The following is a 17,702-nucleotide window of genomic DNA, read 5'->3' as shown; positions in this document are numbered from 1 at the left end:
CGCTTACATACCTGTGAAGAGTCAGTGGTATGTAGGGCTCGATCGATGGCCGACCCTCATGCAGCACAGTAACGTACTTCACCGACGGGCGTGGCGTCCCATTTGTGATTGCAGCCAGTTAGCATCATGACACACAGCCGCACTACATTGATGTAATTGTGAATGCAAGCGTTCACAGAAGCCTTTTCGACGTAATGTTGCAAGTGAGGAATTCGAAGGCCAGCATTTTGGGTTTTGAAGTAGCGGCGAGGATACGCCCACAGGTCTGGCTGGAAATGTAACGTTCTATTGTAGAATGTCCTTGGGACATGGCCCATAACGAGCAGGCAATGAATGATGTGAATTGAATGGGATGCGCAATAGCGTAGTGGACGATAAGGCAGGACGTTCCCAAATCCATCTTGCTTCACAACACTACAGATCCGGCCAGGGGCACAGTGGTTTTTGCGGACTGCATTACGCACAGACGCGATGGAAGTTTCACATATTATGTGAGTGAATATTCATGCGTTTTCATTGCGGGATGAGGGAATGATGAATGGATGCATGGACTGATGATTCCGTTTAGGGTCTGCCATGTACATGGGTTTTTTGAATCACTCCCCTTCCCCTGCGCTATGTGATGCAAGGCTGCCATAGTGGGACATACGTCTATCTGCCCTTGTCGGATCCTCCCTGTCTCGACGCGCCTTCATACACTTGTGTCTAGGCACGTTACTAATCCCATGTCTTGGGTTCTATCTTGACGGACGCATGCACAGTAACCGACGTTGCCAATGGTGTATTTACCTCGATTGATTTCGTTATGAATCGATACTGATTTAGGGGTGTGTATATTCCTTTGGAGTGGGCTAGCATGCATATGGGTGTGGATTTGGTGTGTTGAATGAAGATTGTAATGCATCATGAGTCCCGTAATGCAATCGGTTAATTTGTGTTTCTTTTGGGTGACAGGTATCTCCTGCCCTATTGCAGATGCCATCTCTACGCCACTCCTCCAGATGGTTTTTACTCTCGACTCCTGCAGCTTCGGGTGAATCAGTGGAGCACCATTTCGATCTTATGGGACGATCGCCAATGGGCCACATGCCCTTACGCTGTACTGGTGGCTAGGTGCAACATTTCGTCCTTTCAGCTCGACTAGTGCCTGCCTCATGGGACGGACCTGCGGTTCTTGCCGCTTCCATGTTGCCTTTTGGAACGTTGATGTAGGCCCTGTGTGCCATGATGGTACAGGGCGTCACACAAGTGGAAGCCGGTCAATTATTGCAGATGCAGCCCTCGGTGATGATGGTTGTTTTGGTGGTATTTTGCAAATTGCTGTGGGGCCTTTGTCATTTGGATGTGCATTTAAATTGTATTCCGATATTTGTCGTGTTGCGTTGTTCTTTGCAGGTGATGTGGCGATTTTCGCTTTGTGGCGGTATGTATTGCGAGATGATCTGCATTGTGTTCCGCCTTCTGAGTTGAGTTGTGTGGTACAGTACTGGCCGCGTTTGCCTACGTAGCACAGTATGGTCACGGATAGGGGCTGCCATTGTGTCTGTTTACATGATGTGCTGTTCAGGGGCGGGGGATTGGCTTTTGGCCGACTGGTGCCTGTCAGCCAGGTCGATTGGTGGAATGATGGGTTGTTCAGAATGTGGCTGGTCACAGGTGACTGTGTTTGCGTGCGTTTGTTGGAGGGGGACTGGGGTCATGTCCATTGGAATAGCTTCTGTATTGATGCCATCTGTGCCCTGCAGCTCCCATCGGCCCCTCTTGGGATGAGCCTGGCTGCTCAGTCACTCTGCCGACTTGTGTGGTACATGCTTCTGCTGATGGTTGGTTTGTTTACTGGCATGAGTACAGGGCTGGTGCAATCCCCCTCAGGATGCTGTTTTGGATGTTGCCTTGCGCTGGTGGCAAGCGATGGGGGACTACTGTTGTTTTGTGTCATGTGTTCTTGATTTTCATTTTGATGTATTGTACCTTCGCATGCCTGTGCTGCGTCAGTACGGCTATGGTGACATGCCGTACATGGATGCCCACTCACGGGGCGCTTTGAGCCCCTGCATGCTTTTCTACGTTGGCATGCATGGGTGAATTGTGGATTTCACTGGTTGCATAGTGTGAGTACATTGCGCCTGCCAGGAGTTGTGCAATGAGGCCAGGGAGTGGAGTACAGGCACTCAGTGGGCCATTTACGGTTGGTTCACGTTGCCGTATTTCTCGCCATGGCGGAATGGTACTTTACGACGTGCTTGATGGCGTTCAGTACATGTCCGCTAGGGTCAGAATTCGCGTACCGTTGCGCCATGGCGGTGATTCCGGTTTTGCAAGGCGCGCGTGCGCGTACTTGGTGCAGTTAGCGTTGCCGTTCACTGCGGTGTCGCTAATGGCATCGTACTTTACGGTGACGGGTCATGATCGCAACGAGCGGTGTTCGATGGCGGTATTGCATTTCCGCCATCATTTTTCCATTTCCGCAAGGGTCGTAATGAGGCCCATTGAACATAGTGGCAAGGAATTATGTTTTATTTGAATGGAAATGTAATGCAATACGTTTCCCCAAGAGCAGTCTCGCTGCACTCAACTCTAATTCTCCCCTTTCTGCAGCTCCCCGCTCCCCCTGCTCCCCATTATGTGTCCGAGTTCACCTGCTGCACCTACACACGTACTTGTAACACTCTGGGTGAACAGCCCATGTACTGAGCTCTGTTGCTTCTGTTGCCAAGCACTCAGGGGTTAAGGAGTGCTGCCCCCACCGTTGTGGGGGTGGGGCTATGATACGGCGGGAGGACGAGGGAGACAGAGGGGTTTTATGGGTAAGGCGCGCTAAGCGCAGTGTTGCCAGGTCCGCTTATTATAAGCGACTTTGAGCTTGTTTTTGCCCAAAGTCGCTTATACTATTTGGAGGTCACTTGTCGCGGTTTTCGTCCGCTTGTTGGACCGTCTGTGCGCGTGTAATTGGGCTTGTTTATATTGCTGTTAAGCCCATTACACGTGGCACAGAGCGTCCTGCACTGGGCTGCTGGCAGCACTTGATGGCAATTGCTGCTTTGTCTTGCTCTCGGGTGCGCCCTGTATTTTGAATATGCTTAAGTGTTTGGCACTGATGGGATCGTTACTTGCCCACCAGGTGGCCCATCAATGCCAAATGCCTAAACATATTCAAAAAAAGCGCCCTTTAAAAGTTTTGTCATGCAGGCAGACACACTGCCATGTAAAGATGTAAAGAAGGGGATTGGTTTAGTTTAGCAGGCGTCACTCTATAGCAATATTATCCTGGTGATATCCCCAGCGCTGGCGCATTATCCACTAACATCCTTTATTTATTTATTTTTTAAAAACTTTTTTTTGCAAGACTGGGTTAGAGGATTATTGGAATCTATATACAACATTTTCTCAGAAAGATGTATTCAGGAAGGCCATGTTTCTTTTCAGCTTCCAATTGGCCATGTTACAATCTTATATAGCGCCTTGGATTAAGGCGCTATATAAAACAATAAATACCAATATTTCAGGGCCGTATTATTTTGCAATCTGGGACTTCTAGTCGCCATGCAATAAAATATTGTTGTTCTAACACACTATGTCAGTGTTCTGTCTATGTATGTTTTTCTTGTTGTGTTATGTTTCTTACTTTTGAGACCTTTCCACAACTTTTTAGGTGCACGCTTGTTTTTTCCGCTTATTTGGATGGGAGTCAGCTTGTTTTGGGCTTGTTTTTGAAGGGCATTCAGCTTATTTTTTCCTTCCGACCTGGCAACACTGGCTAAGCGCCAGTTCGAGCTACGTTTTGTAAAATAAAGTAGCAGCCTGCAATCTCTGGTGTGCGCGTCCTCCTTTACACGGCCTCTACGAGGTAACAGCTTCCCTCTTAGGTTTGCTCTTGTATTGCATACATACATGCCTACGTGCATACATACAACAAGAAGTCAATGTTGCTGAGCTAGTACATGACTTATGTATGGACTGGTCAGACTGGCGATTGGGAGAGATGCGCCGACACCACTTAAAGCCCTTAAATATGGACGGCCCATCCATTGCTGAAGATGGGAAAGCGGTCTCTGTGATATGGTCACTGGTAGTGACAACTGAAACGCCCGCGTACTTCAGAGCGAGTGGCCGCCAGGTAAGGAATTCCATTAGGTGGTGGTATACATATCTTGGTAAATGTTACGCAGTCCTGGGATAGTGTGGTTCAGTTCCGGAACATTCTCATTAGGAACCCTTAAGTTCAAAGCACACTATGTTTGCCATTCCTGCCTGCCTCTGTCTTTCAACTTCAGGTAAGGTTCATATATTGGACAGGAAACATTCCAACAAATGCCCCTAAGAGCTGTGACATTACATGGAGAAGCTGCATGCGTCTGGGGAGCTATTTATCTTTCCAAATGCTTTGCGTAGCATAACAAGGGGAGGGTGTACAGTCCAATCATTTATCGAGAAATTTATATACTGATTTCTCCAATTACTATAAAAACTATTAGGGATAAGGATCATGGTGTCAGAGTTAGGGTAACAAAAGGATAGGGTTGTATGGGAAAAACAGGAAAAAGAAAGACTGCAGGACAATGAGTGACGCTCAATGTGAAGAGAGGTATGGAGAGAAGACAAACAAAAATGACACACTCTATTATCTTTTCTCGAATTCGACAGAAAGAGGGTTGGACATGAATCTGAAATAGACCAATGAGAGTCCATTACTAGTAGCCGGTTCACAATGTCTTGTGCATTATTCTGCTGCCCATGAAGCACATCCGATAAATGGATACAATCTCAATGCATTCTTTATACACAGCCATAGCTGTTGTTGCATCAACAGTTGTTGTTGTGAGGCAGTCTCCCTTGGGCTGTTGGCGCATTATGTGTTATGAAACGCAAAGGCCATTTCCATCCACACTAATGCAGTGTAATCTTGGTGCATTACAGAAGCGTTCAGCGGCATGTCATGAAGTGAGCATAATGCGTGTGCTTCGATTAATGAGAATAATACACTGCAAAAAAGCATGTGGTAAGATGTTTAAGGCAATACTTGTCAGCAGCCTGGAAACAGACCACGTAATGGCACAGCATAACAATCTCAAATTGCCTTAAAAACATGTTCTCTCGAGAAATGGATGTTTTGATAGGTTGTCAATGTTGTTAAGTGAACAGATGAAACCTCCATGCCGGTTTTCTGTTTTAAACATCAACATCAACATCAGCAGCTGAAAGTAGGGCTGAACACATCTAAACATATCTTACAACAGAGGAACATATGGGGGTGGCGATACCTAAAGTTTGCATCGGTTGCACTGCAAGGTGATAGACGTAAGCCCATACTTAGTGCAGGCATGCAAAGCAGTCATTATGTCGCATACATAGCGTGGGAATGCAGTGTTCCAGCACAACCACAATAGCCATTATAGGGCAAAATAAAACATGCAGGCAAATATTACAGAAAATGCTCACGGGTGCAAGAACAAATAGCCTTAGAGGTAAAATTGCTCTGCAGCAAAAATCCATAATTTCCATGCATTTTTCTGCCAGGGCAAAGCACTGAGTGTAGGACAAAGGTGTTCCTTTCGCAAATATGGAATTTAATAATATTTTTCTGCAAAAGGGTAGTTCTTGCCCTAATGAGATTGCACTTTCACTGGGGCAAAGTTTCTGTAACACCGACAGCAATAATTGCGCATTTGTGAACCTTCATGGATGTGCGGTTTGGTTATGTGACATTACACATGTGCTGCGCACACACGTGCTGGCAGCACAGCCAGGCGTTAGCACCCTCAACGATGGAGAGAGAGAGAGCAATAACATTGGCACTCACCACGCCAGCTTCAGGGTTCCTCTTTCTGCCATTGCTGAACGTGGAGGCCAAGGTGGAGGAGCAGCTTTCATCGTACAGAGCAGTCCGCCCGTCGTTGATGGCGGAGTTAATAGAGATTGTCCACATGCTGGACGCGTAGCCGTCACAGTTACAGTCATCGTAGCTTCCGCCGTCGCCGGAGGCCCAGACATATATGCTCCCCTTGCCCCCACGACCCTGCGGAGAGAGAAAGGTAAACCGTCTTGAGTAGGAGGTAGTGCTTGTTTGTTGTGACGCCTGGGCGCTGTAGGCCGATTCCTGTCTCTGTGAGGTAGAGATGTTCTCATTGTAGAGGGTTGTGAGGTGCAGCACCGTTTCGAGTGATTAATTATAATGCTCCACGAGCGTATTTATTGGTGTGCCACATACCTCCGTTATGCACATACTATTCACCAACATGTGAGGGACAATAGGGGTTGGATACTTATTTTAGAAAAACGCCAGTTAACACATATAAGCAATCGCATGCATTGTTACCATTTATATCAGGTTACTTTGCTTCCTCTGCACAGATGAATCGTCAATGTGCCAGTATGGCATAGAATCCTACACGTTTTTCTTTAAACATAAATCATGTCACTATTACCTGGCACCTGTGATGAATGGTGAGAACCCCTGGACCGACTCATACTGGAAAAGGATGAAGTGTAAATATACTTTCTTATGTGGAAATAGGTCACATTATTACTACTGTGAATTCATTTCACAGCTAAACTTTAACCCAATTGGTGCAAACTACATCACATTTGTTTTAGTCTGAGCACTTAGCACGCTCTCTTCCTCGTTCTTTCTCTCATGACCTCCCCCTCTCTCTGTCTCTCCTACTGTAAGATACCTTGCATGCATACTTCCTTTGTCTTGTCAGTGCATTTCATTTGCCATGTGCATGATATTTTGTTACGGGCATAGCATGAATGCATTCCTATATACTCTGCTTAGCTTTTGCACCTGCTCAAACCGTGTAGAATCCACAGGAATCCATTAGTAAACACTGCATGTAAAACGTCATTTGCATGCAGTGTTTACTTGGCCACAAGATGGAGAAGAAAATGAAAGAGTGCAAGAGAGTTTGCCAGTCCGTGAGAATCTCATGCTGACGTAAAATAGAGATGCTTTGCAGGCAGAAAGGGGAGAGTGAGGCGGAAACATATTTCCCTTTTCGTCTCCCTCTCTGCCTGCAAAACATTTGTAAAATGTCCTGGAGCGGTATAGCAAGGCATCATTTTAGGCTTTACACCTTGCTATACCACTCCACCCATTCCCCCTCACCCCCAGCATGCCCCTCTATCACTCTCTCTGTGCCCCCTTTCTCTGCAGGCACTCTCTTTCTCTCTCTCTGTTTCTCTGTTTCAATATATGTGGCCCAGATATGTGATGTCATCAGTGAGGTCATCAATGACATTTGTGATGTCATCTTTGATGTCCTGGGTATTAGTCTTAGCAGCGCACAGTGGTGGCATGAGTTATAGTTGTTTAGCTTACCATAACTGGCGAATTTCTGTTTTTTTTCGATTTTACTTGAAACCATAACATCCCTTTAAGAAAGTTTTTTCTTTGAATTTCATAGGTTTTTATTAGTCCAACATAACCATAATGTCCATTAAACAAAGTTTTTCAGTGAATATATATATATATATATACTATTCTTAATGAACAATTACCAAAGCTGTAAGTGCTTGTCACTCTATCGAGACTGAACACGACCGAAACATGTATTTTATGAGAGGTTGCCCAATCAAGGGGCTCCAAAGAGAGCTAAACCCTTGTGAGTGGGTGTCATCCAATATAACATGGTATTTGGCTTTCATTCTCACCAGATGGGCTCTCACACTTTTGCCAATTTTGAAATGCTTGGGGATTCTATCTATCTATCTATCTATCTATCTATCTATCTATCTATCTATCTATCTATCTATCTATCTATCTATATTTGTTTTTATATAGCCCTGTTCACCCACGGGCCTTAGAGCACTCACAGGACAGACAAACAGTGATACAGACGGCCAGTGAGATGGCGTGGTGCTGTTCTTTAATAAAGCAGACTGGAGTGAATGCTGGTTATGCTGTGCCTTCTTCAAATAACCAGGTCTTGAGTTGCTTTTTGAATGTGTTGTTGGAATCAAATTTTTTTTTATGACTACAGGAAGAGAGTTCCAGACTATAGAGGCCCAGAAGTTGAAGAACTGCCAACTCTTTTTAGAAGTCGACAGGGTTGGAGTAGGTTGTGATTACCATTTGACCACATGTTTCTCCTGATGGGAGCTTTTCTTATTTATTCAGAAAGATAGATTGGTGTGGTACCAGCTAGAGATTTGAGGACCATAACTGCGGTAACCAGTGAAGATTCTTCCTAGCAGTAGAAATCTTGGAGAGTCGGCTGAGCCCATTGACGGCCCTGACCGCTCCATTCTGAATAGTTTGCATTTTCGTTATGTTAGATTTTGAAGTGCCAAGTTATAGGCTATTACAGTAGTCACATGTTTAATTTATTATAGCCCCAGCAATCACTGCAAGGTTAGGCTGAGATAGGTATGGGCGGATTTGCCATAGCAAGTTGGAATAGAAGGCACACATAGATTTTAAGTATGATGCGTGCCCTTTGAAGGATAGGTGGGGGTCCATAAAATACCCAGTGTTTTTGCATGCTCTGAGACCAGAATATTGTTATTGTTGATTTTAAAACTTTGGTACTGATCATCTAGTTTTTTTTAGCCTTTGTGGAGTGCCAACTATCAGTACTTCTGTTTTGGCTTTATTGAGGGCTAGCGAGTTAGTTGCCAACCATTTCTATATGGCAAGAAACACCTCGCTTATCATTTGTGCGTCATTTTCATAGACTCCTGACAGCGTAAAAAACAAACTGGATGTCATCGGCATAATTCCTGAATCTGACACCCAGGGTTTGTAGCATATCGCATAATAATTTAAAAAAGAAGTTAAAGAGTAGAGGTGATAAGCATTACCCTTGTGGGACACCACATAGCAGCAGAGGTTTTAGGGAAGTATGGTTTCCTTTAGCAACTGCCGCCATTCTGAGCCCTAGAAATGATTTGAACCAACTTGCTGCAGTGGGAGAACATCTACCGACTGTTGTTAATCTTTTGACAAGGAGATCATGGTCAATCAAGTCAAACACTGATGAAAGGTCTAGCAGAGGAAGTAAAGCTGGGTTTCCCTTTTCAATGATGGAGGCAATATTAGTTTGGAGATCTAATAGATCTAATAGAGCCGTCTCTGTGGCACGGAAACATGATTGTTCATCTGCAAGAATATTATTTTTTTCTACACATTTCTGGTTCTGTTGGTATAAAATGTTGTCAATTATCCTTAGCAGAAATGGCACATTAGGGATGGGTCTAAAATTACCAGGGACTGAGAGGTTGAGATTATTTTTTTAGTAGGCGGGGTGATCCATGCCTCTTTGATGTTACTTGGGACGTAAGGTTCACCAAAAGACTGGTTCACAAAGTGAACAACCCATGGTGCTAACGTCTCTGCGAAGTCCTTGAAGAGCTGTGCCGGGAAGATACCCCCCTTGCATGAGGAGGGCTTCAGGTTGGTAATAATTTCAAGAACTTCTAGCTCCGATACTCTTGCAAAAGTGAATTGGTTTGAACGTGATGGACTACAGGTTTTGATGTGATGATGTCCTTAGAGATGAATTTGAATTTGTCTCTGATAGTCTGCTGGTGTTTTTCAGTTTTTATTGATGAAGGCATCATGGATTGCTTGACACCAAGCATTTCTTTCTTGTTCCTGGCTATTTACAGGGGCATTTATTAGCTCCTGTAATATGGTGAATATTTCGTTAGACTGGGATTAAGCTTTGTGAATCCTTTCATAGAATTCTTTATCTTTGGCATTGAAAATCACACCATTGTACAGTTTTACAGTCTGTTTATAGCTAAGCATGGTCTCAGCTGACGGGGCTTTCCTCCAGCGGCATTCCACTTTTTGTATAATATGTCTAGCTTCCAGAATGTCTTCTAAGAACCGTTTATTTTGGTTCTTAGATTTATTAATTTTAACTGATTTAAGAGGGGCCAGGATATCAAATGCAAAATGAGTGTCCTTCCTAAATAGATCAGTAAAATTGTCATGGGAGTTATGCTCATGTAGAGAGGGAAGGAGTGGAACTACCAATTCCTTAAAAGTCTTGTGCGTCACATTTTTTTGATTACACCAGGTATTAAGAAGTTTATTGTTATTTGACATATGTATCTGTGGTGGTTGTGTCAGGCACATGAAGTTTATAAGGTAGTGATCTGAACATGCGCATTCTAAAATTGACAAAATTTGTACGTCTTGGTTTTTTGTCATAATCCAGTCCAATATTTTTCTGTAGTTATGGGTTGCAGCTTGGACTTGTTATTAAAACCCAATGGATTCCAAGGACATTCTCAAGTCCTTGGCTTCTTCATCTATAGAGTTGTTGTACCGTAGGTTGACGTCGCCAAGGACAACAAATGCTGAAGAGTCCTTGGAGAAGTTACCTGTAGTAGCTAGTAATTGTTCCTTGAACATGGGGGTGGTTCTAGGAGGGCAATATAGTATCAGTATGCTAATTGAGGACACAGGATGTATATACATTTTTTATCATAAGTGCCTCACAGTTTTCCAAATCAGGACCATTAATTGTGTGGAGCTTAAGACTGCTCTTAAAGATAATAGCCACCCCCCCTCCTCTGCCTTCCTCCCTATTGATCTGGAGGGCAGAGTATCCATCGGGAGGTAGCCAGAAGCATAGAGTGATAGGAAGTTTCAGTCATCCAAGTTTCTGTTACAAATAGTAAATCCAGATTTTGCTCCATAATCATGTCCGCGATTTCAACTGTGTGATTTACAAGGGAGCAAGTGTTTAATAAGGAACATTTAAGTTTCCCTTTGCTTGCCTGAGATGGTATTTCCTCCTTGATCAGATTGGAACTGTCACTGCTGTCCTTTAATGGGGACTCATCTGTTCCGTGGGCCTTGAAAGCTACCTCATGGGACGGGAGGTCGCCAAAGTATAGGGGAACCATGGGGGACAGATTGTTAAGTGGAGGGAAGCAGATAGGGGCATATAGGATGGTCCGGGCATAATGTCCTTATTAATACCGGAAGTAGATATTTTTGCTGTTTTGCACGTTAAGTGGGTTGTAGTATATGATTCTCCAGCAACACTGAAAAGTGGTGGGTGGAGATAGAGAAAGATGTGTGGAAGGAGTTACCGGCTCACAGCAAGAATCTACGTGGCTATTTGCAATTGCTAGCTTTAATAATGAGGGGGCATTGAATGCATTATCCTTAAACATCAGGCTTCTTACCTCTGAAGCTTCTCGAGCGTATTTGATTGCTTCTAGGACCTCTTGTAGTACCATAGTTAGGCAGCTAAAAATCAGCGTTTCTGGGCCATACATTATCTGTACCTTGTACGGACCGTTACTGACCGTCCCTGATGCGCCGGTGCTGACGCGCCTGTCGGGTTAATTTAATGGTGTGTGGAGGACTACAAGTTTGATCGGACTTGTAGTTCTCTAGTCAAAAAGGGCACGTGACTGCCTTTACCAACTGCAGCATGCACCACTGGCTATACAGCAGTATGACAATGTGTCCCAAGAGGATTAGAAATTACAATTCCATGATTACATAGTATAAGAAAGGAAAATAGATTACAACAATTAGAAATAGCTAAAAGTCGGGCTAAAAGATTAACAAGATAAAAACAAATGGAGCAGCACAATTTCTAGTTAAAAGCAAGGTGTTCAAAGTAAATAAAACAGAGCTTTCAGCTGAACAAAACAATCTACCCCGTGATAGAAGGCTAATACAGTCTTAGAATCCTTGCTGTCTGTGCCTATAGAGTTGCTCTATCTGAGAAATGCCCTGCTTCTAATGCGCCTCAAGTGAAAGACATGCATCTGGGATTGCTGTTATATCTCTTCAATAGCAGACTTTATTTCAATGCTGGACTGTCATTGTAGGCAGGAGCAGACTTCTGAGAAAATTGACATTTCCATTTTTAGATAGCTCAGAGAGCAACAGTTTTACTGTAGAACATTGTGAGTGGGCACCACGCTTTAGGACATGTCATCTGGCCTGGTTTTATTTCAACAGAGATGTTCTCCCAGTTTTGTCAAGTATCCTTAAAGCATGATCTAATGGTATAAAATATATCCTTTGACCAGCAAATAATTCCTTTGTGTGTGTGTCTTTAATTCCAGCTCTGCTTCTCTTTCGCCTCCACCAAATGTAATCATTGCGAGAGGCAATGGTTGTTCCTGATAGAACACAGACGAGTGATCACCTATTGTAGAACAACTATGCATAAACAATGCTAAAAATAAGGTAGAACAGACACCATTAAGGAAAGTAAATTATCATAACTGGTCAGTGTACATAGATATCCAGAGGGTAATCCATACTGGTAGAGCTAACTTTCCTCAGAGGACTGCAGCATCACAATGCTTGAAATGTATACCATTAGGATAGAGTCTGAGAGCAGGTACACAAGATGCTCTGGTGAATTTAATGATGCTGCATGCCCCATTATCAAAATCAAATGCTGTTCTTGAGTGCAGCCACATTATTCGGGAATTGATCAGCACATCTTGGCAGCACATTGGGTGAAACAGTCACTGTGTCAATTGTCTGTGCTTGCTGTGCCCATGCTAGCACCTTAATCCACATATTGAAGGCAGTCTGTGACAGCATCACTCCATATGGGGGAACATGGATGGTAACTGGGACCAGGCTTGCTGTTTCCATACAGCAAAATAGGCATGGGCTCTGCATGTGTGCCATTTCTCAAGCACTCACAATCAGTAAGTACCCCACAACCAGCTTGTCTATATGGATGTGTTGATTAAATGAGCATGCACATTGTATTGTCACCAGCAATTCAATTGTATGGGTGAGGGCCTCTTGCAACTGACACCAGCTAAAGGCAGGTTTCTTCAGGATGAGGAGGACTGCCACACATGCAAAATAATATGTTTCAGGTTGTAATCAAAGGCCCCAAACAAACAGAACTGAAGGGCCCACTGGGGAACTGACCTTCCAGCATTCAGAAACCTGCACACTTAAGAATTGAGCCTATTTAGTCAGACTATGTTGGTTTGTTTCTGCAGGGGAAATCCAGAGAAGTCTAAAACAAAAATGTAATCCAAGTGCAGATTGCAAAAGCACATCACATTGTGGGCTGAGGAATAAATGCAGACATTCTTTCAGTGAAACTCACTCATCAAAAGGGAGTTCACTGTGACAATCCAGACCCACTTTTCAGCAGATAAATTAATAGCAAGTAATTAAAAGTGTGTTTTGTTGATGACTGAAAGAAGCAGCCATGCACTTTCAGTGCAAACGTAAAGGGAACTCTAATCAGTAAAACACAGTGTGTGGCAAAGAATAAAGGCTGATGTTAGAAAATTTAGTGTGTGATTCCATTTTAACCAAGGACACTGGGCGAAATTCAAAATTGGCTTTGCCCACTGCCAACCTAGTTTGTGCATCCTAACTGCTTCAACTGCAATAAAGTGTGTCCTGCTTGAAGGGTGTTAGAAAACAAACGTTCTCTAGACTTGCTGTCTCTGAAGGCTTGGCTCCCTGCAGGACAATTGGCCCTGGCTGGTGCATGACCAGAATGTAGGGGGATGTGTTAAAACAGGGGCTTCAATCAAGGTGGAACTCTGAAAGAAATCCAAGAAATAGAAGCATTTCAGATCAAAATATTGGTCCACTTCAGATAAGAGGGCATGATGCTATATGGCTGCAGTGGGGGATCTCTGTGTTGGCTGGTGCATCCCAGGTATTTATGATCTGCAACAAACGTCAGACAACAAAGAGCCTAATAAAACACTGACAAAGAGTGACAAATGGCTTGGAGGAAGGGAAACTCATATTTGCATATATGAAGATTCCCCCTTAAATTCAAATGGACTATCGCAAGTGTAGACCTTTTTCTCAGCAACCACAGGTTGTACTGCCTTGATATATGTGTAATTTATTTTAATTATCAGCAGGTAATTCTGTTAAAATAGAAATTCACCCACCTGCGACTTCGGGAATTGTAATGGTGAGTTAAAAGGTGTTCCTGGTGGCTATGAACTTCTCCCAGTATTAAGAGTTGGCAAACTGGTGGGGGGAGGGGTAAAATTAGGTATGTGGGGATTAAATTGCATGAACCTAATGATTATGCTTTTTGTAAAAATGGCAGAAAATTGCCAAATGCCCCTGCTACATGGTGCAATGCAAACCCAGCTGTTGTTTTATTAAATCCCCCATGATTAGTTGAATCACGTTATGGTTCAAAGTAAAAACAAAAACCCCCTGAAATTCGGCAGTTATGGTAAGATAAGCAACCATAACTCGCGCCACCGTGCACTGCTAACACTAACACCCAGGACATCAAAGATGACATCACAAATGTCATTGATGACATCACTGATGACATCACATGGCTGGCTCTCCCTTTTTTCCCTTTACTGACATATCTAAGCCACATAGTTTTCTTCAGTAACAGTCAGGAAGTAAACATTGAAAAGGTACTATATTTGTAGACTTAGGGTCAAGTCAAATCATATGAAACATATACATAGCAGAAGACACAGGCTTGAAAGAGAACAATCCTTTCTGTGCATGAAGATAATCATTAGGGTTATCAGCACTTTCTCATAGTTTTATTTTTATTACTCAGAGGTTTTTATTAGTGCAACTTAACCATAGAGTCACTTTAATACATTTTTTTTTACTGAATTTCATCATTTTTTATTAGTGCAACGTAACCATAACGTCCTTTTCAATGGAGGAAGACCACTGGCATCCTAGGTTCTCAAAGTGGGAACCCGGGGTGGTAAAAAAAAAAGATTTTTCTTCCCAAACCGGGACGCCGCAGGCAGGCGTCCCGGTGTAGGAAGGAAAATCTTTTACCAAGATGGACACCAGGGAAAGGGAAGGCAGGGTCTATAAAGAGAACCAAACAGCCCATCGGCGGGGTGTCGGGAAGACCAGAAGAGAGACACGGGGCAAGAGCAAGGGGTGGAAAGAAGGGAGACACGGGGCATGAGCAGGAAAGAAGGGAGACACGGGGCATGAGTGGGGGCGTGGGGGGGAAGAAGGGAGATACGGGGCATGAGCGGGAAAGAAGGGAGACCCGGGGCATGAGTGGGCGGTGGAGGGGAAGAAGGGAGACACGGGACATGAGCGGGGGTGGGGGACTTACTGTGCAGGCGGGATACAAAGCCTCTCATGCGAGGAACAAAGATGGCGGGCGTCTCTGAAGCCAGACGTACTGCACGCTTTCACGCATCCAATGAGAGAGCACGTCAGATGTCCGAACACAGATATCACTCATTTTTTTCACTTACATTTTTGTCATTTTTAAAAAAAACTATTGGACGTATTTCCACCAAATAAAGCAAAGCATGCTTTCGGGACCAAGCTGCCGCTCCTGTCGCAAATTTGGTGTAAATCCGTCCAGCGGTTTGGGCTGTAGGCGTGAGCAAAGCTTTTTCCCATTATGTCTATGGGAAAAAAAAGTTTTGGGACCCCCCTTATAACTTTGCCCTCCCTGGACGAATCCTCACCAAACTTTGCAAAGAAATTCAGAGTGACCCAAATACTTTTTTTGCAAAGTTTGGTGAGGATTCGTCCAGGGAGAGCGAAGTTATAAGCCGCCTAAAAAGTGTTCTTCCTTTGGAAACAGCAACTTTACCATAACTACATGGCCACTACCGTGGCCATGAAATATATGTATATATGTAAATATATATATATATATATATGTATATATATATATATATATATATATATATATATATATATATATACACACACACATAGGCACTTATGAGGTTCTGCCACATAACTCGTTTTTGCCAAACATTTGACATGAGAACAAATGAGGATTGCAAATGGGAACTGACATATGGCTGCTCCAGACTCCTGAACCAATCCTTAGAGGGGGGCTGGATTTGGGAGAAGAGAGCAGGGTAATGGTCCAATGCTATTTGTGAGAACTTTTGCAGGGTACTAGCCAAGATTGTAAACTTGATGGTGTCATCACTAGTATATAAAGTAGATACACTATGAAAAAGGGACAAAATAATCACCATAAGAAAGAGCTGCTAAAATTACTTTCGGGAGAGCTGCTGAAACTTGCCATCTGACAGCTGCAAGGACACACCAGAGGAGATTGCTGAGATTGCCTCTGGGTAGAGCTGTCTATTGCTGGGGGAGGCCTAAACAAGTTGACTGGGTCCTATGGTGAAGAGCTGTGGTCTATCCTTGAGAGTGGAGTGACCAGAGCACTGCCCTGTCCTCCAAGAGGATCCTGAAATGCAGCTTGCTTTCCTGAACAGAGGTTTAAAATGTAAGTAGAATTGTGGCATTTGAAGTCAAAAGGTGGGGGAGTCTGCATGCCTTAAATTCTTTCCTTTTATAGTGGGCAGGGGGGGCACATTTGTGTGGATGCATAGCCTGTTTGACTTAAAATATTTAATGAATTCCCCATTCGTCGGAACACCACACAGGGTGATTTTTGTTCAAATATGAATTTAACAAAGCTCATTTCCAGTTTGTGCTGAAAACTATGGACTGTAATACAATTGGGTAATCCTATTTTGCATGTTAATACTGAATTATTTTAGGAATGTGGTGTCTTTGTCCCTAAACTAAAACAATCCCTAAACTGGCTGCTTCCCCAACACAGGCCTTTAAGTGTAAGAGGATCTGAAATCCAAACGGCTCGAATCATCCCAACTTTTATCACCCAGCTTCCCCAACACAGACCTTTAAAGGGGGGGGCGGTGTCTGAAATCCAAAATTCTTAGATCATCCCACTGTTTACCATCCAGTCTCCCCAACAAGGACCTTTAAGTGGAGAGGGGTGTGAAATCCACAATTCTCAAATCACCCACATTTTTACCCTCCAGTCTCCCCAACACAGATCTTTAAGTGGAGGGGGTCTGAAATCCAAACTTCTTAGACAATCCCAATTTTTCGGTCTGACATCCCCAAAACAGACCAAAGTGGGCCTGTTATGCTAAAGAAAAAGGTGTGGGTGAACTCCTAATTGCCACATGCATTGTGCCAATCTTTTAAGCAAACTTATAGCCCTTTCAAGCGCAAAAGGAACATTAAATTGCACTGCATTGCATACGTAATTGTTTTTGTTTATTGACCAGTTTGATTATTTATTGAAGTGAAATCTGTAGAAAGTAAATAATTTGGATTTCTGTTCTTCTCAACCCACTTGTGTGATTTATTTAGTTTGACAGAAGTCTATTGTGTTGTGCCATGGTTAAAATGGTGTTTGGCATTTTAGTTCAATTTTCTTAACATCTGATTCAAATAAATATAAATATATTTCCTATACACTAGCCTGCTTCTTGGCTCATTGGTAGCTCAGGGGTAGGGATCCAAGGGGTATTAGATGAATTGGAGATAGGGCTGAATAAAGAACTGACATTAAAAAGTTTTGTTGGGTGACAACTTGCTTTAGGAGGGAAGGAACTCCCCGTGTTGAGGTTGGCCTCTCAATAAGCCGTTACAATTTTCTTTATTCCAAGTTGCCTAGTTCATAATTCTGCTACTCCTCATAAGTTGGATGAGGTTGGAGACAACCAACACCCACCTCATATATGCCAGCTCAGCCTGTAACTGACTTACACATGGAACATTCATTCAAATCACTCTCCCGACATTCTCAGAGCTCTCGTGCACGCTGCAAACACCAACATTCTGTCTCTCACCTATGATGGAAAGGAAGACAGTTAACACGGGACATTACACAATGTTTTTTCTTCCAAATATCTGCAAAATTACCAAACTTCCTGTTTGCTCTGCAGCTGCATTGCTGTTTTAACTTTCCAAGCAGATCCTTAAA

At 43.4% G+C, this 17,702-nt stretch overlaps 1 protein-coding gene across 1 annotated transcript in view; it reads right to left on the bottom strand.

Moving 5' to 3' along the window:
- The window catches only part of PCSK2 (proprotein convertase subtilisin/kexin type 2), a 1,398,208-nt gene that overhangs the window by 258,055 nt on the left and 1,122,451 nt on the right, over nucleotides 1–17,702 (bottom strand). Inside the window, exon 9 of the mRNA XM_069608350.1 lies at nucleotides 5,801–6,016. Within this exon, the coding sequence (XP_069464451.1) occupies nucleotides 5,801–6,016 (216 nt within the window). The remainder of the gene's footprint in view (nucleotides 1–5,800; nucleotides 6,017–17,702) is intronic.

This window comes from Ambystoma mexicanum, chromosome 4q (genome assembly GCF_040938575.1).
Source record: "Ambystoma mexicanum isolate Mex_15411 chromosome 4q, UKY_AmexF1_1, whole genome shotgun sequence".
In the NCBI taxonomy this organism is placed as follows: domain Eukaryota; kingdom Metazoa; phylum Chordata; class Amphibia; order Caudata; family Ambystomatidae; genus Ambystoma; species Ambystoma mexicanum.
The sequence above is the reverse complement of the archived record's forward strand: the minus strand, read 5'-3'. Positions and strand labels throughout refer to the sequence as shown.